This window comes from Asterias amurensis, chromosome 11 (genome assembly GCF_032118995.1).
Source record: "Asterias amurensis chromosome 11, ASM3211899v1".
NCBI lineage: Eukaryota > Metazoa > Echinodermata > Asteroidea > Forcipulatida > Asteriidae > Asterias > Asterias amurensis.
In genome coordinates, this window is record NC_092658.1 from 8,407,696 (window position 1) to 8,430,889 (window position 23,194).

Genomic DNA, 23,194 nt, shown 5'->3' on the forward strand with positions numbered 1-23,194 from the left:
CCCAAGGAATAACGGTCATGCCTTTTCACATTATGATCGCTTTAACCTGGTCTGCCCTCTGTCTGCCTCAGCAAATGGGCAAATCCCGGGGAATAGCCACCCCTGCTCTGGAGTGGGGGTAAGCGGTAGCAACCCGGGTTACTCTTGAAACGTGCAACCGGAATCCCGTGGAAAAGGAATACAGTGTGACAGTGCGCCGGGGTAACCGTCCACGGGGATAAGAGATACCGTGTGAAAAGGGCTCTAGACTGATCCCCAGTGTACCTTGAAATGTGACGTCAGACGTTCAGGCTCCACCCACCAGTCTTTTTCGGATGAGGTGATGGGCCTGGGGACAGGGCGAAACCGATTCCTCCCTCCGAAAAGGCGCTGGGGTCTGGACTGAACGTATGCCTATTTTATATCATGCCCATGAGCCATTTTGAGGTAATTATGCTGGACATATAGGGTACATTTTGTTGACCGTCTATTACACCCAAATCCTACAGTGCACTCACAGTGTTCATCATATCTCAAAAAGGCTAACCACTCCCCCGATCCAGGTCACCTCGTCTAGCCCTATGTAAGTTAATTCATTGCAAATAATGATTGTCATTCTTTGCCCTGTACGAAAAATAGGGTTCGTTTTTCTTGCAACTTTTGTGTAAAGCCTGTAAGGCATTCATACCGTGTTAGTGTTGTACCATACATTGCTTTGATTGTGGGCATTGCGCCAGACTGTAGTACAATATCGTTCCCATCATGCCCATCCCCAGCGTTCTTGAATATTTCATCTACCAACGCTTCTTCTTGAACTAAATTTACATTCATAGTAATAGTGGGAGGTCTTTGTTTTTTTAAAGGTGCACAAGAGTCAGCATCTTTATGATATTTTTGACATGTTCCCTGTTAGCCACGAGAACAATAAAAACCAACTCCAAACTCGAAGTGGGTAATCATACACCTTTATCATAAGGCATCTTAAATAAATCAGTATAACCGAACCGATAAATAGGCTGGTGCATTTTGGGGCATATATACTTGAATCAGTATACTAATATTGCACATAGGGGACATGACTATTAGGTCATGACTGACTGACTGACTGACTGTGTTTAAAAAGCCTTCCAAGGCGTTTTCATGCAGTATAATTCCTAAAGATTCTGAAGATTCTGAAGATGCTCACATGATAAAGGTCAATTTGTATTTGGACACTTGACTTTTATGTTTTGTATTGTTTGAAGCTTTGCATGGTGTAGAGAAATAAGAAGAAACTATAAATAAATAGTAAACGTGCGGATACAACTATGTGTAAATCTGTTTTGAGAGAGTGTTGGCTTGGTCTCGACGTTTCGAACACGGTATACTCTGCTCGTCTTCAGGAGGATCCTGAACTGCTGCTGGTGGTAGAGCTTTAAGCTTCCCGCCCAAATGTTCATCCATCTAGTGCTTAGATGAGATTTACACATGGTTGTACCCGCAAGTTTACTATTTATTTGTTTCTTATTTAATGGTTTGGTTGACATTGAGTGGAAGGAGAACGGTAACGATTTGACATGCCGATTTCAAAAGACACACTTCACCTAAAAAAAAAAAAAAATGTAACTCGACACAATTATTCAGTTCACATTAGTATAATATATTTTATTCAATATTCCGTTCAGTTAAATTAGAGATCAGGGAACCAGCTAACCGTTTAACTCTTTAATAGTAATCAGTTTTTGAAGGGAGGTTTGTTGACATGATCGTAACAGGCCTGTGACTGATGTACATGCAATGAACTCTAACCCAGTTAATGCACAGTCATGCACGTGCACTTTGTGTCACATCATAAAGGGCGCCACGTGCCAGCTGATCATGTTGACAGACACTCTTTAGTATAATTAGAGTAACAATGTTGTTTGCTTAGCAAAACTTAGCAATGAATCAGTCACAATGTACAGAACATACTACTTTAGCTGGTAACCCAATTCTGATGTTAAAGCTACACAATGAATTGAGTCTCTGTGTATCTATGTGACAACACCAACACAGTACTGTTATTTTCACCAATGATAATATTATGGTGTAAATAACACCTTGTCGCTGTTGTCACACACAATAAGGTATACCAATAGAATGAACTTATCACTTTAATGTTTGCAGTGTACAATTAGTCTCATTATGCATCACTATCCGACTACGAAATTTTACAAGTTCATCAGCACATCCCAACGGTCTTGGATGAGACCGATGGGGCCGGCTGAGCGAAGTCCCATATTAGTCAGAACTTCACAGCAAGTCGTATTGTTTTAGTGTATCACTCAATGACACACACAATGCCGCTCTCTGGTCCATAATCAAAACTGAGAGCTCCGTGAGTCCGACAGCTGAAGATGAGCTGCACGGATCCCACCACCATAAAAACATGGCAGTCAAAATTACCATGGATGGAGGAATCTACAGTTACTTATTCGCCGATCATAGAACGTTAACCACCTGCAGTTGAATCGTTAAATTGTTGTTGGTATGACGAGTTATAGTTTGGATTTCCAATGAATCGAGTTACTGGTTCCTTTTTCCATCATCAAAGGCTGACCTCGGGTAACTCTAAAATGCTCGTAACAAAACTTATATCTGTCTTATTAACCACGTCAACGCAGCAATTAAACTGAGAATCGTTCGAAAAGTTTGTGGCATCCCATGCCGAACTGAACATGTCACTTTGGTTACATTCGACGGTGGAGTTCGGCAATGTCAGCGATGTTGTGATCGTGTACTCCCAACTCCGGTGGTGCCCGGGTTTACCGGTCTGATTGTCAGTAAGGCTTGGGGTTAACACAATCGCTGTCTGAACGGTGATGAGCTCAGAGATGATCTGATTTGTTTTGTCGTATGGAAGGGACCGAAAGCTCTCGTCCGCCGACCGAATACAGCTTGGCGAACTCCCCATGGCTGATGACGATGAACGGTACGTCGGAACTGTGTAGAAAATCCAAAAGAGTTTGGAGACTTTTGTGACAGCTGAAGAACTTGATTATGTTGTGCCTTATTTGTTGCTCAGCAGTCAATATGTCCTTAACTATTCTCTGGCAAGACGCATGTAGTTAAAACCATACAAGTTTCAAAGCTATCTCAAGAGAAATGCCGAGTTAATGCAAATCTGTAGGTTGGAGATACCAAGCTGCTTTCTACAGAAGATAGCAAAACTGGAGACGTCCAAGTAGACTCACCCTGTGCTTGTTGTGTGTGGTGTATTAACAGAAATTGTTAAAAGGCAACGACTGACGACATCAACACAAGTGGACGAGTTTAATGCTTCTTCTCAACTGCCGATGTGCATCCCATAGTTTGAATTTATAGCAGAATTTTGTTTTTTCTTTGGTCCGAAGCTGCAGGTCACGTTCCAGAATCCCGCCAAACACATGTCAAAATGATGAATAATGACTGGAAAGGTTAGCGAGTATTTACTATAGTATTGTGAATGGTAGTTAAATTAAACCTACGGCTGATGCTGCGCAACAGTCGGGCTGATCTGCGTACATGATCTCAATAACTGTAGCAAGATGAACACATGGGAATTAATATGCAAATCAGGGGAGGTAGAAAGCTGTATGTGCCACGTGAATGAGGTATTATACTCGTATCACTGCGATTGTTTTGGATTTAATATTAATACCCTTAAAAATATCTACACTAATGAGGTGTGATATAAAAGAAGCACCAGACAGAATTGACGTGCTCTTAAAAAAAACTTCCCTTAAAAAAAAGGGGAAAAAAATACATTTCGATCACCTTTTCATGAGCCATTTTATGACTTATACGTACCGTGTGCATTCGAGTTTAAGAACCAACCAAATAACGTCCTCATCGGGGTCCCAAAAACTAGGGACAACGTGAGCAGGGTATATCGGTCACTAAAAGGCACCACAAACTAAATACATGTAAGCTGCGGAAAATGCAAGAGAACGTGATAGCAAGTGTGTTGATGTACGTATATAGACAATGGCGGTGCTATCTGGGGGGGGGGGGCAATTATCGCCACTCCTGGATACACCAAGTAAGAATGCTGGTCTGCAATTACCGAGTCTATTCACGGATCATCATTTTAGTTTAACTTAATATGAAAATACATGCACACTGTTCAAAGGGACACGGTGCCGCAGGGGTGGGTTGGCACTTATTCCGTATAACGAACTACCAAATCGGTTTGTTTACGCGAACGCATGTTATTATCCAAAGTGTTTACTACTGATTCAATGATATTTTCTGATTTGGTGCGGGAAACAAAATTAGTTGACTTTTGTAAAATAAAAATAAAAAATTGACCCAAAACAAACTTTGGTATGAAATGTAAATGAAAGAGAAGCAACCAACCTTATCAATAGGCCTTCAGTAAAATAATAATTATGGCTAAAAAATTAAATAAAATATGTTTTGAAGTTGTCTTGGAAGCACCATGTAACCCAATGTCACAACTCTATAATCTTATCAAACAACCCACTGCTGTGCATATAACAAAAACTAAAAGCATTCTGAAAGAAACCTGTCAACTTTCAGGGAAAGGTTGCGCCCCTTTTTCAGCAATTTTCCCGAAAAAAAATACACAGGTCTAAGTGCCTTCAAATCCACGCGGAAATGGGCACCCTAAAATAATCACTAGACTAATAAAAAACCAAATCCACAGTGCATCAAATCCAATAACTATACATCACCACACAAACAAATTAAACCAAATGAAAACAGGCTCATTATGAAAAACAGACGCAGCGTGTGTTGAAAAAAATATCTTGGCTCGTGTCAGAGCACGTGGCTTGCCACATGTCATAACTATAACCATCCAGCTCAATCTCGTCATCAACATCCTATCACGTTATTATTTCATTCAATTATAAACATGCATTGTATATTCACAAGACCTCCCATCCCACCAAGACCATCCCGTATAGCTTGTGTGGATTAAACTTACAAAAAAACAACTTGTAATAATATTATGAAAGGAACATGACAGAATTTTATAAAAAGAAAAAAAAATCGTCTAATAAGATCAGAGATTTAAATAAAACTTACACGGTCTTATGTTGATGATGATAGTAGAAAACATCCCTTAAAATATTTCCGTCTAAAATGTTAAATTTGATGAGAAATAAATAAAACGTATTTCCCGTTTGGAGTTTATCGCTCATTGAGTGGTTTGTTCTTAGTTTCTTTTCAAACGATGTCATGCAAAATGTGTACATGTAATCGGTTTTCACTATTTACTCGTGACCCAGATGGCTGATCGATCTCAAACTTCTACAGGTTTATCATTTTATGTACATGGTGCACTATACTGTTGTGTTAACGCAACCAATTCCATGTTAATTTATCCGCCCCCCCCCCCCTAAAATTAGCCACACTTTATCTCAGACACGCAACTTCTAATTGCAAAAAAAGAGGAAATCGCCGATCAAACTTAACTTTTGTACAGTGTTCTTTTATAGTTTTCTATAGCAAAGAGGAAATCAGCTAATCAACTGAAAAGTTGCAAGCCTGTTTATCTGCCAAGGAATTTGAATATGATGCTGAATGGGTATGCATGTGTACCATAACAACAAATGAATGAAAAGCTTATTCGCTAGGAAGTTTGTATAAAGTGGACGGTTTATTCGTTAATACTCTATTACTATTTATGTACATCAATTCCAATTCTCACTAGTTCTTAAAAATATTATTTAGAAAGTATACCCTGGTTTTCGGTCCCATTGTTCAGATATCACCTTAAATCCAGAGTGAATATGTCCATACAAAAAGAGCAATCTATAGTTGGAATACACAATATGAGGGAAGCACATACTACTTTCTCAAAATGTTTCATAACATTGAAAGCTTTAGGCTTCTAACCAAATTTGTTGTATTGCCATTTTAAAATCTTCAGGGTGATTATCAACTGTATACCTTCCCTTTAAGCACTGTACAGTATAGAACTTTGTCATTCGTGGATCAGACCTCTTACCACTACACTATCGGAGCGGATCAATGATATTTTAAACAGGGGGGGGGGTGTCTGTGTCACACAATATCAATCTTTTTATTTTACTTGATTTCTTTTTGACACACCTACCGGTACTCTTTCAGCCCCCAGGTCCTCCCAAGATTATCAATAATATTACTACCGTAGATATAACACAGCTGTTTATTATTGTACATTATGATATATCTTTAGAAAACTGGACAAATATGTACAATTAGTTACATTACTAAAACATGTTGGTGGACGGATCATCACTTGAATCAGCTTTGGAATCCATTATCAATGTAGAGGAAAATTTCTTGTTGGCATTGGCCAGACCAATTCTGAAACAAAATAAAAACAAAAATTATAACTATTAGTTCAAGGCCTCTTCACACAAACGGCTGGTTTCCAAATACATGTACCAAGCTTAGCTTCTTTTCTTTTATGCTTTCCTGACATGCATTGGACACCTTTTGTAATTGACAAAGACCAGTATTCTCACTTGGTGTATCCAAACTAAGCTTAAAGGCACTGGACACCTTTGATAATTGACAAAGACCAGTATTCTCACTTGGTGTATCCAAAGATATGCATAAAACAAAACAAAACTTTAACATTTTGGAATCAATTGGTCATTGAAGTTGCAAGAGACTAATAAAAAAGAAAACACCTTTTTGCCCAACTTTTTGTGCTTTCAGATTCATAATAAAAGGCTTCAGGGCTGAAGTCTTTTATTATTTGATTGAGAAATTATCTCTTTCTCAAAGACTATGTTACTTCATTGCATTTAAAGCAAACTATTTCAAGGCAGGTTTCCACCATGAATGACTTTAATTATACCATGTAAGTTCTGTACAGATCTGTGAACAGTTATCTTTTCAATCTAGCCAATGTTGTGCCACCCTTTAAAAAGGAAGAAACGCACTATATTGTCCTTCGTTAAAAAAAAACAGATAGCGAGCACTATATTATTGTTGTTGTTTTGTTTTGTTTTTTTTGTTGCTTAAAGAAGCAATGTCATCATGATCAAAGGCAGGCCTGAGGCTGCATAAGGAATAATGAATACTGGCCTACTGCACCCACGTACACACTCTCAATGGATGCGCTATGAGAGAGGGCACAGGGCATGCAGTGTGCAAGAGATTTCATAATTCATGTAGAGCCGCAGGTCTGGCTTTGATCATGACGACACACTTTTAAAGTTTTTTTAAAATTTTCTTACCACTATCAAGAACAATATCCAGCGGTTTGTCAAATTTGTCTAGGAATTCCTTCGGGGAACAGAGATCTTGAGAATGAAGAAGATATCCAATCAAATCTGAGAAAAAAAAAAAAAGAGAGTTGTTTTATTCTTTTGGTCTGTGTAAGTGTCACATTATGCCATCGAAAACACTCAACTTTGTCAAAGCCCTCATGAGCCTTTAGTCAGGGCTCTCGCAGCTCCCAAGAAAGTATACAACAAGAACAATGGCACCACTTATTGATGCATTAAACCACATGTTTTTGTTTTTTGTTTTTTTAATCTCTTTTTTTGGGTGGGGCTCATCCCCAAGAGTTCTGAGTTGGAATTATAGTGTTTAATATAGGATTTGAATAACAGCAATCTAGGTAATTTTAGGTATTTAAGATTAACAAATAAAAACAAAAAAAGTAAAAAAAGTAAGGGAATGTTCTCCAGGTGGTGACTAGATCAGGCCAGTCCAAACAAGAACTCACTCCTTGGTAAGGAAGTTAGTAATGAAAAATTCCCTTGATCCATTAATGTTTTTATTTTATTTTATTAGACTGTGCCAAGCCAGTGAGTGGCGAGGAGGAACAGGTGACCAGCACCTCTACAAAGCCGTCCTGCCACGTTTAAAAACCACCCATCCCTCTGTAAAAAAAAAAAATAAAAAAAAATAAAGCAGTAGTCCTGTTTTTGCCCAGGTAGAAGTTAATGAGTAAATCTGACAGTTCTTTTGTAAAAAAACTATTCTTCTAAACTCTTCTCCAACACTCCAAAATCTTCTCTGTGGCTACAAGAATTCTCAAATAACAAGTCTATACAGCAAAGTAGACATAATACACACTTGGTGTTACTGCAAACTAAAAAATACATTGATTCCTGACCATAGTATGCCTCAAACCCCATACAATGTTTTCCCACAAACTTTGCCCTAAACCTTCTGATTTTGCACTAGGCATCTGGTTCATATTATAGTTCTTAAAGAAATGAGAACGAGAATGCAGAAAAAAAATGCTTATCCCTTTAAGTCACATGTCTTCTGAGATTGTAAAACTAATTTATGTTCATCAGACTTTGAACTCTCTGAAATGGAGCTTGGCTTGTTTTTTTAACTTTTGGGTCACTGATCGATCTCGAAAAGAGCATAACAACTTTACTCCGGTTTCTCTGAAAGGGCAAATACCTTCTTGAATAATTCAGCAGGATTTTTCAAATTAATTACTCGTCCTCCCCATTGCAAGACTTTAATCCAATCATCTGATAAAGACGAATATTGAAAGCAAGATGGAACTAACCACATTGGCTGTATGTATAATATTCACATGCAACCTTCATTGTGGTCAATGACTGAATAAGTTCATCACATTTCGCAAAGTTCTATGTATCGTTACAAGTTGCATCCTTCTGAAGTGACTTAAAGACATTGGACACTATTGGTAATTGTCAAAGATTAGTCTTCTCACTTAGTTTATCTCAACATATACGTAAAATAACAAACCTGTGAAAATTTGAGCTCAATCGGTCGTCGAAGTTGCGAGATAATAATGAAAGAAAAAACACCCTTGTCACACGAAGTTGTGTGCTTTCAGATGCTTGATTTCGAGACCTCAAATTCTAAATCCGAGGTCTCTTAATCAAATTTGTGGAAAAATTACTTCTTTCTCGAAAACTACATTATTTCAGAGGGAGCTGATTCTCACAGTGTATTATACTATCAACAGCTTCCCATAACTTGTTACCAAGTAAGGTTTTATGCTAATAATTATTTTGAGTAATTAACAATAGTGTCCACTGCCTTTAAGTGCGCATAGAGTCTATTTAGTAGTTTGCAAGAGTGGTTTAGAAGGGTAAATAAGAGACAAGTACTGCAGAACATGGTATTCTTGAAATAAGAAGAAACATTTATTTCAAGAAACAAGTTCTTTAACTTCCTAGAAATGTTTTCTTTCAAGATTTGTGGGAGTGACACAAGACATTTTTTCTAGAGTTACAATTTTTGTCTTATTTCAATTGTACCTACTTTCACTACACTTGTTAATGTTCATGTTAGTCCATTTGGTTTTTGCTTTCTGTGCATGCCTACCACAAGCTATCCTGCTTATTCTTGCTTAAAACAATTTTTTTTAAACTTAAAAGCAGCTCTGTGAAATTGGGCCCGGTTATTGAACCCTATAGGTTTAAAGGGGGTCTGGATAATCTACTGAATAATTATTACCTTGTGGTATGAGTAGGTCCGGTACCTTCTCGTGAAGGGAGTCCATCACATTCTTGAGTGTTACCTACAGATCGGGCGCAAAACACAGAAATCTTCATAAAAAAAAAGAGATTTCTACTCAAGCCGTGCAAGTAGAACTGGGGTGGATTTCACAAAGAGTTAGGACTAGTCTTATCACGAGTTAGGACCAGTTACTCGTCCTTACTTAGAACTATCCATGCAATTTGTACATCTCCTAGGACTAGTACTAAGTTAGGACTGGTCCTAACTCTGTCTTATGTTTTTTAATAATAATAATAATAATCATCATCATTTTAATGTGAAAATATTGACTTTGAGTCCAATAAATATCTTTCAATTCTAGCTGTTGAGTATGAACAAATTACCCGTAAGACAAATGAGATTAATCTTATCTTAGTGCTTGGTCAAATACAAAAAGTTATTTTTTTTTTCTCATTTTTACTATGGTCTTGTTACAGAATTCTGGTCCAGTAAAATATTTTTGCTACTGTACAAACCTTGCAGTCTTGATTATTTTCCCCAAAAATTCAAGCCCTGAAAATGACATTTTATTCACAAAGTGCACACGCAGCTCGTTTGAGTTATGACATTTATCTCTTATTCTTTCTCTGGCCCAAGGGGTTCCTTCAAAGCCTGTGCTTTCATCAAAATGAATAAAATTAAACCTGGCTCATTAAAAAAAGAATTAATGCATAAACATGACACACGTGAGGCTAACTGATCCGAAACATGTGCTGGTTTGCTGTATATCGAGTTGTCAGAGCTTGTACTGCGTGGGATATCGGATCAACGATCAGGGCTTTCCAGAGGATTGAGCAATATTGTTTTTGATTTCCTGCCCACTGGGCCCCCTCGGGATCATGGGGGAACCAGATCAAATACAGCATCGACCATGGCATACGTTCCGTACACGTGAAGATGCTCCTACTACTTTTAAGGGGGATAGTCACACGACTTAACTTCCTTCCTTGAAAGGGATTAGACTCAATTTTTTTTGATCCCCCTCATCCTCAAGAATCTAAGATTTTGAGAAAGTAGCGAAAAGGATAAATCTCTTTGTCATTTTCTTGTTTTAACAATAGAGGTCTGGCAACCTTTTGCTCTGTTTTTCTTTATTTTTCCAGGACCATGTCAAAATACTAGGCCTGATTTGTTTGACCCAAGAAAGCTGGAGACTCTATGTCGCAACTCATTCACTACAAAGCTCTGAGCACAGCACATGTTGCTGTTAGTGTCTATAAAATGAGGGGGTTAGAATTCGACAAACCTTTGGTAACAACCTCTCCTCATTTTTGCTGATTATCTGTTAAAAGCATATCATTGGTCTTGTCCTATTTTTAAAGCGTAGTTTAATTGGTTTATTATGGCATTGATGTGGAAATAAAGTGATTGATTAATTTAATCAACAATGAAAAGGTGGCAGTTTAAAATCATAAAAGACTTGTTCAAAAGCTCATTACACTCTGGAAATGGCTAATTACTACACTAATTACCCACTTATGACTTTCATCTATGTAACCTCAGGGTGTAATATGAAGACGGTGTGTCCCCATAGGGCTCACCCTCAACACTAGCCCAGCTTAAGTTGTCTAGTAAAACGGTCCATGAATCATCCCAATAAACTTTATCTTTTAAAAGACAAAAGCTAAGAGTGTAATCTGGAGACTGGGAGTTCCAAAAGGCTGACCCTTAAAGGCAGCTGGCCACTGTAAGTAATTACTCAAAATATTATATTTTCAAATGTGAAGACCTTCCTTACCTTTGGTTGTTTCGCAAGGTAAGCACCGAGTTTAAGCATCAAAGACAAGCACTCTGGGGCCTAGAATTTGAATGGAAAACAGTGAAAAAAAAAAACCATCAACATAACACAACAGATACAATGTATGAATTAATGCTTCCATAAAAACACCAGTCCTGGTTTGTTTTGTTCTTTTATAAGTCATTCAAGTAAAGGTCTTTTATCAGGGAGAGTTTGCGTATGCACAACAATCAGGAAGGTATTTAGATTTACATTCAACGAAATAGGAACAACGTTTCAATCAGGAATACCGGCAAGTTTGCTCATCAGAACATGGACAGATTTGTTCATTTTCAGGGAACTTTCTGCAGAATAAGGAAGAGTTTAGCAGCTGACTTGCGGTAACACCACAGACTTGCGGTACCACCATGTGTGTATCTACTTGCCTGGTAGGTTATGTTCTTTTGAGAACTGTCATGCTTTATAATCTACAACCGCGGAGTAGATTTTCAGAATTCACGAGACTTCTCAGTTCTGAAAAGAACTGTCCTGCTTTTTAACTACTACCTTGGCAGACGGTAGAACATCGGCTGGGACTACTTTAGCTTTAGTGGATCAAGGGGACTTCTCGTTATTAGCTTCACTACCACGGAGTAAATTTTAATTGGTCTCAACATTTCTACTAGCTTGATCTAGTCATCGTCAGGAGACCCTGAGAACCATCGCGCTGTCATGACCCAATAGGCCAAGGCAAGGCTTCTCATAACTTAGGGTTTGCTCATTATTCCTAAGGGAACTACAAAGAGGCGGTACAATTCTATGAGAAGGATCTGGTCTTGGCACTGGACCAGAACGACAAAGTGAGTCTTGGCCAGGCCTACTGCAATCTAGGCCTGGCTTATAGAACGTTGGGAAACTTCTAATTACTCACCAGATTCTCAATTGACTCGCTGGTTTCATATTCCTCCAGGCGAGAGGCTGGCAGATTGAGCACCCTAAAGCTCCACTGGCTAAAGAGGCGGGTTGGGACGTTACTGGAGATGACTAGGACTTTACTCTGGGAGATCAGACTGTCGTTCTTCTCCAACTCCATGGTACCCAAATTACGTATCAGCGCCATCAACATTTCATTGGATGACTGGAAATAAGAATTAGATGCTTTTATTGTTAAAAGCCTGGAATTACACGCAAGAAGCCATGATGGTCATGGCCTGTGTTGCCCGACGTCTTGGCCTTTGTGCCCTCCATACCAAAACACTTTAGATTTTCCAATGGAAGTGTCATTTTCAAAATTGAAATGGCCTTGCCCTCCCAAAGTTGAAGTTCCAGGCCTGTCATGAACCCAAACTCTTCAGGAGAATTTGCTTTGAACTGTAGTATGCCCAACCACGTGGTCCGATGGAATTTGTTTGGCAAACCCCAGTTGTGCAGTAGAGTACAACCAGTTGTAATAGGGTTTTCAGTCCTTTGGAATTTTGTGGCAAAAGCCATTTGTGCACTGATAGAAATAGAGTTTTAGTCTCCACCGTCTCCTTTTGAATTTTGTGGCAAAAGCCAGTTGGGCAAGAGAGTGCACAGATTGACATAGGGTTTTAGTCCTACGGAATTTTGTGGCAAAAGCCAGTTGGGCAAGAGAGTGCGCGGATAGTAATAGGGTTTTATAGTCCTGTGGAATTTTGTGGCAAAAGCTGTTCGGCACTGATAGAAATAGAGTTTAGTCTCCACAGTATCCTGTAGAATTTTGTGGCAAGAGCAAGTTGGGTGGGAGAGTATACTGACATTAATTGTTACATTCCTTTTCCACAAGGCAAAAATAACTATACCTACCTCTACAAGGTGGACGTAATGGTTGGGGTACACAAGGAGCATCCCTGTGGCTCCCTCCCCCTGGAAATGGCTCTGCCATTGCTTGAACTTCTTCTCATAGTGGGCTAAAGAAGGCGGAAAGAACATGCAGTAAAAAAAAAAACGAATTAAAGGGTCTATGTAACTTTTGTAGGACAAAAAACACAATGTCCAAAGATTTACACTAAACTACACAGTTTGAAGATAATGATAGTAGAAAGCTTCACTGAAAATACTACATGCTGAGGTGCTGTAGTTTTTGGGAAATGAGTAAAACAATGTCATGAAAATAATTTTCGTCTCATGAGACGAAAATTATTTTAATCATTTAAAAACGTATTTTCATGACATTGTTTTACTCATTTCTCAAAAACTACAGCACCTCAGTAAGTAATATTTGAAGGGAAGCTTTCCACTATCATTATCTTCAAACCCTGTAAGTTTAGCGTAAATATATGGACATTTTGAAAAAGTACGACACTCCACTTTCTCCTTGCATTCTTCCTCCTTGCTCCCTGCTTGTGTCTCTACTCATGAAATCATCTTTAGGAATTATCACAACTGTATCTCGGTGTTTTCTCAACTATTCAAATTTTGAAAACTCTTCTGTGCATTAAAATATTAACCGTTGTAATATCTCATCTAGGATGTGCGCTACATGGGTAAAATGTTTCTTAAAAACACTAGAAACTTTCCCAGCTTTGCACGTGCAACTAATTTACGGTGTAAAAATGGTCATGGTCATATTTGTTGTTTTGCCTAACTACTTTTTATTCTTAAAAACCAGCTCTACACATTAGGTCCTGGGCCCAATTTCACAGAGCTGCTAACCCTCAATAAAAAAGGATCACCAACCTAATTTCCACGTGATTTTCAGGATTTATGCAAACAATAGCTGAATATCAGTAACAAGCGAGAGGGCCTATGCAACAAATAGAAATTTTGTTGTTTTTATCAAGTAAAGAAATTTCATGCTAGAAGCAAATTTTTGTGCTTAGCATCTCTATGAAATTGGGCCCTGGTCTTTGACAATGTTGTATAGAAATAGTATGTGCTTTAGCTTACCACCAAGATCTCTCTTGTCATCAAGCTTGCCACTCAGCTTTGCAATATAGACTAGACGATGAAGGAGAGCTTTCTGTTTGAGGAAAAAAGGGAACGTTTGAGCTGTAAATTTTGAATTGTGGAATCAAGTGGAAAGTTGATTCTTTCGTGCAATAAGACAGAGATCGCCGTGTTTTTTAAATTTATATATTAGATTTTCTGTAATATTTTTGTAAAATCACTTTTTTGTATGTAATTTATTTAGACTTTTGTGGCTTGTGGTATTTTTGCCTGTTTTATAGTAGAGAATAATTTTATGTAAATTTTGTAAATTTGTTGTAAAAAAGGTCGAAATGAATTTCCCATCATGGATAATAAAGTGAATTGAAATTGAAATTAAATAACCATTGGAAGAGACAGACCAATCCCCGGTTGACTATTGGCATTGCTGCAGTATTTTTGTGGAATTAGAGCTAGAAGTGCAAGGGGCCCACAAAAAAATCATGGCGCTGCCTTGCAGAAATCAGCGGTTACAGTGGGAACCTTGTAAAACGCATTACTCTTTGGGGGTTATACTATAGTAAACCCAGGTGAGATAGCTTGTATTTTCTCTGTTGTACCGTCTACAAAGTTGCATGCTGGAAGCCCAGGAAAAGCCATTGAAGAAGCTTGGAGAGCATTTTAAATATATCTGATTCAGTTGAGGAATTACTTTGTTCTTCAGTGTTTTGAAGGGTATAATTTACTAGTTATATAGTCAATATAATAAATTTATGAGAGGGTCAAAATAGTTTTGAAAAGGATCAACATTTGTAAACACCTATCATTCTGAATGGCCCCATACAAGGCAGTACAATTTAAAGACACAATCCAAAATGAAAATTGGGGTGGTGGGTCAAAACTCAAAACAATTTGAAAAAATATTGAAATGTTTTAAAACACCATTCTGAATTGCCTCTGATAAGACAATAACATTTAAAAAAAAAAACACTATCAAAATTCAAAACTTGGGATGGGGTGGGTGATGGGTCAAACAATTTAGAAGCAGATCAAAATTTGTACACCCGATCATTCTGAATTACAGCTAATAAGACGTTAAAATAAAAAAACACTATCTAAACAGCATCTTAAATACCCTGTTAGGATCCACTCGCTGCACCCTTGCAATAGCAGCATCAAGCATGCTCATCCTAGGTTTGTCTTCTATAATGCTATTACCATCACTCCAATCATCATCTCTATAGTGCTTTGTACGGTGTTTCCTCACTGCCATATCTGGCTCTACTTGTCTCCTTTCTTCTTCTCAAAAGTTTTCTCTTCTAATGTTGATAAAGTGAACCGATTTGAGAACTGGTCAGTGGTCAGCACTAAAAGAAAGTGGACAAGATAGCTCTCCTTTCTAATGTTGATAAAGTGAACCGATTTGAGAACTGGTCAGTGGTCAGCACTGAAAGAAAGTGGACAAGATAGCTCTCCTTTCCACTGGAGAGTCCGCAACTACTTTGTAAACTCAGCAATTAGGCCAAGGGTCCTTAATATTTTCCTTTTAAGCTCAATTTTGCAACCAGAGGAATTTTGAAAAAAGAGAGTATGAAAAGAGTGAGACGCTGCAAATTAATTCACAGTCACAGCAGGAGACAAAACATTAAACATCTTAGAAGATATTTTTAATGACATCATCCGGATGGTTTTCACAGAAAACAGCCAGAAGTATCTAGCTCAGGCAACCGCAAAACACTTGTTATTTAGAATTCCCGGGACCGTAATCCACAATGTTATTATATCGATGACACAACACCAGACATGCCAGAATCATCACATTAATAAGTCGTGTTGTCAATCGCCTCCAGGGAATAAGGTGCAATCAGTCGGTTGGCAAGACACACATTGTTTCCACAGATATCTGAATATTCACACTTATGCTCATCATAAATCACATTGTAAGACATGTGCTCTTCCCAACATGCCTGTTCAGCGCTCTTTTTTTTGTTTTCTTTTAACGCAAGATGAAGCAAACTGAGAGTCACCATTAGATTTTCATCTTACAGACTTGCTGAACTGCCCCAGGCACAACCATGAGGAGACAAGACCTACAGGAAAGGTTTTGGGTTTGATCTCAGGTCTTGCTTTAAATATTTCTGTGCCTGTAAAATGTTTTCTAAAGATGTCAAAATTCCACTTCGTGATGTTGAGCAACTAGCTACAAACAGACTTGAATGGGGACGGTTATCCAAGGAGGCTAAGGGGACAGGGAAGTGAAAAAGAAAATGTTTTCAGTCAATGGAGCTTAAAAGGCATGCCGTCATCATCAGTCAAACCCTACAATTATATGGTTCTATATCTTATCAGTATTCTTGATACAAGCATCACACTCAGCTAGATCCATTGCATCCCAACAAGCAGCTTTTCAAAATGAGATCCATTTCCAGAACTTATAATAACAAAATATCAGCTGCAGAGACACCAAGTGAAGGCCGTCAACAAATTATTCTTCCTTGTCAAACCTTGGGATGAAATCCACAGCCTGTTCTGTTTAGCTGGAACATATAAAACGTAGTTGCCAAAATTTGTTGCACACATCCAACGTTGCTGTTACCTGAACACCAAGAAAATGTAGTGTGGAAAATGTCTGTATATCCACAAAACCAGCCTATAATATTGCTTAGTACTAGGTCTGCATTAGGTGCCACTCTGGCAATCTCTATGCACCATTTGTTCCCCACTTTGTATTTCCAAAAACAAACAGCCACAAATCTCATTATGCCCTACTCTTGTTACCCTGGTGACCAACACAAACATTTCCTAATGCTCTCTGCCAGCATGAGTAAACACTTAAAACGAGACATCTGAAATAATACTTGATATTTTTCCCCAATTTCCTATGCAGCTGTCCATGCAGGTGTTCAGTTCACATCCATGATGGGTTTCCATTGAAACTCTTGTAATTATACAAAATATTGATCATATTTGATTAGTGATTAAAGCAAATACTTCAAGTGTACTTCAAAGGGAGTAAATGACAGAGTACAGCTACACATTAAAGCCATTGGACCCTTTCGGTACAGAAAAAAAAAAAAAAGTTAACAGATTTACAAATAATTTACAGGGTTTACAGAAGGTATTGGTGAAAGACTTCTCTTGAAATATTAGTCCATGAAATGCTTTACTTTTTGAGAAAACGGGGAAACAATATAAATTCTCGTTAACGAGAATTACGGATTTGTTATAAACACATGTCATGACACGGCGAAACGCGCGAAAACAGGAGTGGGTTTTCCCTTTATTTTCTCCCGGCTCCGATGTCCGATTGAGCCTAAATTTCCACAGGATTGTTATTTTATATATAAGTTGTGATACACGAAGTGTGGGACTTGGACAATACTGTTTACCGAAAGTGTATAATGGCTTTAAGAGAGCAAATTTACACACCATGAACTATAAAAAGGCATCACCATGGAAATTTATTTCTTCGGGAGAAGGCATGCAACTGCAAACAGTGTACGTATAGCTCAACAGGAAACACAATTTCTTTATTCCAATAAAAAACAAACATTACATTGGACATTATTTGCCAGCACATTACACTGATTGCCAGTCTGATTAGCCAGTGCATTGTTATTGGATGTGAAGTGCAGTGTATTGCAATTATCTCAAAGATCAGTGTAGGTGTGTTCATCTTTGTTTTGTTTAAAAGCAAAACAGTACAAATGACTAAAATAGTGACAACTCATCTTAAAGATGAATCATACTGCTTTTTGTAAAAAAAATTGTGAGAGAACGAGGGTCATTCAGTGTCAATTCAACAAGCTTTTGGACCTGACCCTCACGGATTTAAATGAATGTCTGTGTGCTGATTTGACTCCCTGAGAAATGCCCAGATCCCAAATTTTATGTACTTGGGTTCATTATTTTTTTTAAAGATGAAGGCTTTTGGACATTGGAGATATGGCTTAAAGAACATTTGAATAATTAACATGACCTGCTACATGTATGTTTGGACAATCATCTCCAAAAGTAAAGGAACCTACAAAGACAACATTTACATCATTTTGAAGCTCTTGAAATGGCCTACATTTGATAACATAAAATTTTGCACTGCAAAGGCCAAACTTTTGGTAAATCTTTTAAAAGTCTATGGGAAACGAAAGAGGCCAGGGCCTCTGTGCAATTCCATCACGCATTTAATGCTGTATTTTCGGTTGCTTTCAGTGTTTGCATTTTATAACTCTAAATTGCCCCGGAGCTTTGAGTTTCTAATAAAAAATAATGTATGGCAGTTTGTACTTAAGATTGCAATGAGCAGCTAATGGCTAATGTACAACTGCAGTGAGTGGATCAGTGACCTGCAATGTGTACAATTAATGGTTAAGTGCTGTACTTCTGTCAGGGTTTGACAGGGTTTGACAGGGTCTGGCCTGAGGGCAGTGTAGTAAGCATCTGACCAGTAAAATATCGACTGTACAGGTCCGGCAGTCTTGTGTTGATGAATATTAATACCTCACTTTATCTTTCTCTTCTTTAAATATTGACTTTTGAGTCAAATAAATATCTTTCAATTCTTTCAAGTATTGAAGTTTTACCCAAATAAATTTAAAATAAAAACATGAGATTAAAATCTTCACTTAGTGCTTGGTTCAAATGAAACAATGTTTACGCAACTTTAATTTAAACAATTTATAAATGTTTTAGTATTTTGTTGTATATTTATGGGGAGGGAGAGTACACATGATGGAAGAATTTCTAGAATGTATATATTTTTTTTTCCCCCTTTGAATATGTTTATATATTTATTGTTCTGCGCACTAATTTTAATTTGTAAGATATATTCTACACATGTGAAATGAGTGAGAGCCCAAACTTAAAGCCCAAACACGTTGCCTTGGATCGGTCGAGTTGGTCTCTAAAAAGCATTTGAAACCATTTGTTATGAAATGCATATATGCTTAGAAAGATGTTTTAAAGGTAGAATATAATGATCCACACAAGTATCACTCAAAATTGCTTGGTTTTCCTTTTACATCGCGAACTAACACGGTCAAAAATTTGACTTCCATAAATGGTCGACCGTGTTAGTCGACGAGGTAAAAAGAAAACCACGCAATTTCGAGGTATATTTGTGTAGATAATTGTATTCTACTTTTACAACATCTTTCTACCCATGCATTTTATAACAAACGATAACAGAACGCTTTTCAAAGACCAACTTGACTGATCCAAGGCAACGTGTTCCTTTAACAGCTGTACTGGATTGGTAATCCCAATTACATACACGGTTAAACATTTTTGTACATAATTAGTGTGACATGCAGCAGGGACAAACATTATGGTTGGTGGGCACAGGAGACGGCGAGAGATAGGATGTCTTTTACAGCCATTCAACAATTTCCATTTCCAACTTCAAGATTTTAGGAAGTAAGGGCCATTCAAAATTTGTTCGTCAGCATTTTTTGACCCACCTACCAACCCCAATTTTATTTTTGTTACGGCTTTATAATTAGCTATAAGTATAATATACACTGAAAGATGCTATGTCAGATTTTGGGCCGAAACTGTTGAAAAAAGTGTAATTGTAACTGTAAAAAAGGTGTTTTTCACCCCAAATTTAGTAACGAAGGGAAATATTCGCCATGTTGTCTATCGACGTACTTGGACGATTCTATTACACCGCAGGAGGCGAGGTAATTTCTGAGGGCTGAGTTTTATTTTTTTGTTTTGGTTTTAGCTGCTGATTTTTTCTTTCTTGTTTGTAACTAAGCCACCACTCTGGAATTCGAAGTTAAAAGGGGAAACTTAAAGATAGTTTTGTTTTAAACTCCATGAGATAAAAAAAAAAAGAAGGTAAATAATCATCTTGCATATTGTATCACCTCTGCGGTAAAATAGAATTGTCCAAGTGCGTCAAAAGACAACAAGGCGGATATTACTGTTCGTTATTAAATTTGGGTAAAAACACTTTTTTTACAACTAAAAATACAGTTTGAAAATGATTTGGGTGCATATAGGCCTATGAGTATGACTCTTTTGCATATTATTTAATGGATTTTTGACTTATATTCAAATGTTCTGTTAAAGTGCATTTAAAAATTGTTGTCGTGAGTTGTCGTGAGTTGTCGGTATTTAGTGCGACCCCAACCCTCCTTTCGCAGCAGTATTCGCAAGTGAGTCGTGCAGAGTTCAACTGCTGTGAATTGTTCGTTGCAAATTTGGGAAAAGTTTCCGTATGGCGCCACCACTTTTTCATTCGAAATAAAATAATATAGTATCTAATTTACCTGATTGATATATCCCTTTTTGTAAAAATGAGTGAAAAAGTGGTGGCGCCATACGGAAAGTTATCCCAAATTTGTGATATATAGATAGCAACATTCGTTTCGTTTCGCATTCGCAGGAAGTATGAACCGAGCTTAAAAGAGAATTCCCTTTTCGGTAAAACTAAGTTAAAAGTCTTTCCAAGCTGTATTTTGCAAAAGCACTATTAAATTTTCATTGGAAATCTTAAAGTCTTTTGTTTGGACTAAAGTTTTGAAGAGGGGAGGAGAGGCAGAGGGGCACCAACTTCTTCAACATCATCATGAACATGTTGTAAACTTGAATGAATTGAACTGTTGGGAACATTAACAAAAAAATGCCTCAATCGACCTCATTGCACCATTTTCTCTCACCCTATTCAGTGCTCTGTTCCTCTCTTCAATTACTTCAAGGAGATTTAAACGAGCACTTTCGTACATCGAATCCTCCTTCGTATCCGCCATCATGGAATCTCCGTAGCAACATCAAGCTTAGTCTGGTTCAAACGAACGTCATGAACGTGTACAAATCGCGTGCAGATTTCACGCAGCGTTTATAATGCGGAGGCAGGGACTAGTTGATTAAAGACAGACGTTTCGCCTATAGAGGGCGCACTTTTCGACTAAGGTAGATTTTCGATTTTTAGTTCTTACAACTTTTAGAAACTCACAATCATTTCTACTTATCATTTGCACGTCGATTATGTATTTGTTAGAGTACTTCATTGAGTGAAAAGGCAGTATGATTTTGTGCACGACATGATAAGTGTCTCATTTCGTTTTCTCATGTTCTTCACTGACAAACTCGTGAGTATGTGTATGCTTACACACTGACTGTAATCCTAAAATTTTATTTTTTATCTAACTCAAATTTAATAATTAAATTAGATAACAATAAAATTAAGCTATAACAATTAAATTAATTGTTAAAAGGTAGCCTAGGCAAGTAGAAGTATGCTTGTATATTATAGTTGTACTAGATTTTTTGTAAAACTTCAATTACATTATAATAGATGTTAAATTTGCATCGGGGATAATATAAGTTATCACACAAGCGAGAGTGGAATACGGAAAAATATAGCGCTTCTGCGTCCCATATCCAACGAGGCCGAAGGCCGAGTTGGATATGGGACGCAGACGCGCTATATTTTCCGTATTTCCACGAGCGCGCGTGTGATAACGTATTTATCTTCAAGCAAACTTGGCGCGTGACATAGAACACACAAGACGCATGGTAGTGATATTAGCCATGCAATATAGGTTTTTATCACCACTCCATTCTGCCAATCTGATTGGAGGATTAGCGCGTACTTGAAGATAAATTACATTATAGTTATACAATGGGCCAAATTCATAAAAACTAGCAATTCCAATTGCAGTGAAACTGAAGCAAAAGCAGTTGCTTAAAAATGTATATAAATAACCTTTTAATTCCTTTAAGTTGACTTGACCATGGAAGTAGAAATAGATATTTCTAACCTCCATGACTTGACCAAATGCTTTTTCTCAAGCTAGCCTAGCAATTGCTTGGTTGGAGGTTCCTATTAATTAATAATATTAATATTTGCATTATTCATGTGCGAATAGGCATGCGTAATGTGTAGCTTAATTAATAGAAGCGCTTGACAATGACACCAGTGTCACCAGAGTGTATTCTAGGTTCAAATAATTGTAACTAAAAATTAAAAACAATTTGTTTATATATTTTCAGACATGGATCCCTCCTCGTCTCCAGCTGGATCTTCCTATCGCGTGGCAAGACTTCCATTTAAAGGAATACATTTCTTGAGAGCAATCTCAAAAGATGACACTTCGTCTCGGCGTAAAGAATCAAAATCTAAGGAGTTCCATATCGAAAACAACACAAAGGCAGGTCTGGTTGCAAGAGACTTTTATGAGAGTGTTATATCAACAACACCAACATCAACAACTCTTAAGGAAAGGTCTCCAACTCGAAACAAGAAAGGTCACTTAATATTTGAAAAGAGTGACCCTAAGTTAATGAAGAAAAATCCACCCAAGCCAGCAAGCAGCCAAAGGCAGTCCGAGAGAGTTCAAACGAGAAATAAACATCAGTTCTTACGCAGTGCACAAGAAGGGGACGTCAAAGCAGTTGAGTCGTTGTTGTGCGAGGGCAGTGTTGATATCAACGACGTTGATGACTTTGCTTGGACAGCATTAATGTGTGCCAGTTACAGTGGTCAGAGGAACGTTGTGTCGCTATTACTCAGGAAAGGTGCATTGTGGGAAAATAATCGCAACAAAAGCGGTCAGACTGCGTTGGATCTTGCCCGGAGAGCTGGCCATCTTAATATTGTTGGAATGCTTGAAGGAATCGAGACAATGGGGACCAGTAAAGGTAATCAAACGGAAAAACAAGCCAAGTTTGCAAATTCCTGGTGTGACATCTGCCACCTTGAGTATCGCAAACACGAATCTAGACGACACCAGCACAAATCTTCGACTGTGCACCAGTTTAACTGTCAGCATAAACCGGCGTCGACAATGTACTACATTCCTGAAAGCAATGTGGGATTCCAGCTAATGATGAAAGAAGGCTGGGACAAAGAAAAGGGTCTGGGAAGAGATGGTGCGGGCCAAAAGTTCCCGGTCAAAACGATATTGAAGAGAGATCGCAAAGGACTTGGTGCGGCTGACAGGGAGGATGAAGCTTCCAAAGCAAGGGTGACTCACTTCAAGCCTTTTGATGTTCAGGCAGTGAAACGGCCTCGACAACGAGAGGAAAAGAAAGTAGTGAAAGTTAACACTCTTAATAAACGCCAGAAGAAACAATCTCATAAGAGAGAGAAAGATTGGGAGCGGGATTTCAGGCAATCTTTTCATCTGAGTTTGTGAAGCGTTTGCC

General features: G+C 37.9%; 2 protein-coding genes across 5 annotated transcripts; one reads left to right on the forward strand and one right to left on the reverse strand.

Annotated features, from left to right (window-relative positions):
- Positions 1-5,051: 5,051 nt before the first annotated feature.
- On the reverse strand, positions 5,052-20,830 carry LOC139944695 (testis-expressed protein 47-like). Of its 2 annotated transcripts, none has more exons than XM_071941770.1 (8): positions 15,177-16,047; positions 14,063-14,135; positions 12,980-13,083; positions 12,084-12,290; positions 11,174-11,233; positions 9,394-9,457; positions 7,176-7,271; positions 5,052-6,294 (listed from the first exon to the last, which is right to left on the reverse strand). In XM_071941770.1, exons 1-8 carry the CDS (start codon positions 15,312-15,314, stop codon positions 6,251-6,253), a joined length of 786 nt encoding a protein of 261 aa, XP_071797871.1. In that variant the 5' UTR covers positions 15,315-16,047; the 3' UTR covers positions 5,052-6,250. The 2 variants fall into 2 exon arrangements, with proteins under 2 accessions (XP_071797871.1, XP_071797872.1); XM_071941771.1 differs by lacking the exon at positions 15,177-16,047 and adding an exon at positions 20,704-20,830 and having other exon boundaries at positions 5,060-6,294.
- Positions 20,831-20,926: 96 nt separating this feature from the next.
- On the forward strand, positions 20,927-23,184 carry LOC139944697 (G patch domain and ankyrin repeat-containing protein 1 homolog). 3 transcript variants are annotated; one of them, XM_071941774.1, is made up of 2 exons: positions 20,927-20,956; positions 22,040-23,184. In XM_071941774.1, exon 2 carries the CDS (start codon positions 22,042-22,044, stop codon positions 23,182-23,184), a length of 1,143 nt encoding a protein of 380 aa, XP_071797875.1. In that variant the 5' UTR covers positions 20,927-20,956; positions 22,040-22,041. The 3 variants fall into 3 exon arrangements, with proteins under 3 accessions (XP_071797875.1, XP_071797876.1, XP_071797874.1); XM_071941775.1 differs by lacking the exon at positions 20,927-20,956 and adding an exon at positions 20,963-21,139; XM_071941773.1 differs by lacking the exon at positions 20,927-20,956 and adding an exon at positions 20,963-21,135.
- The last annotated feature ends 10 nt before the right edge of the window (positions 23,185-23,194 follow it).

Excerpts from the sequence above, each read along its gene's own strand:
- LOC139944695 (XM_071941770.1), bottom strand. The coding sequence starts at position 15,314 with ATGGCAGTGAGGAAACACCGTACAAAGCACTATAGAGATGATGATTGG. Across the intron at positions 12,291-12,979 it reads ATTACGTCCACCTTGTAGAG|TCATCCAATGAAATGTTGAT; the intron begins GTAGGTATAGTT and ends TCTTATTTCCAG. Across the intron at positions 6,295-7,175 it reads GGATATTGTTCTTGATAGTG|AATTGGTCTGGCCAATGCCA; the intron begins GTAAGAAAATTT and ends ATTTTGTTTCAG.
- LOC139944697 (XM_071941775.1), top strand. The coding sequence starts at position 21,088 with ATGATAAGTGTCTCATTTCGTTTTCTCATGTTCTTCACTGACAAACTC. Across the intron at positions 21,140-22,039 it reads CTTCACTGACAAACTCGTGA|ACATGGATCCCTCCTCGTCT; the intron begins GTATGTGTATGC and ends ATATATTTTCAG.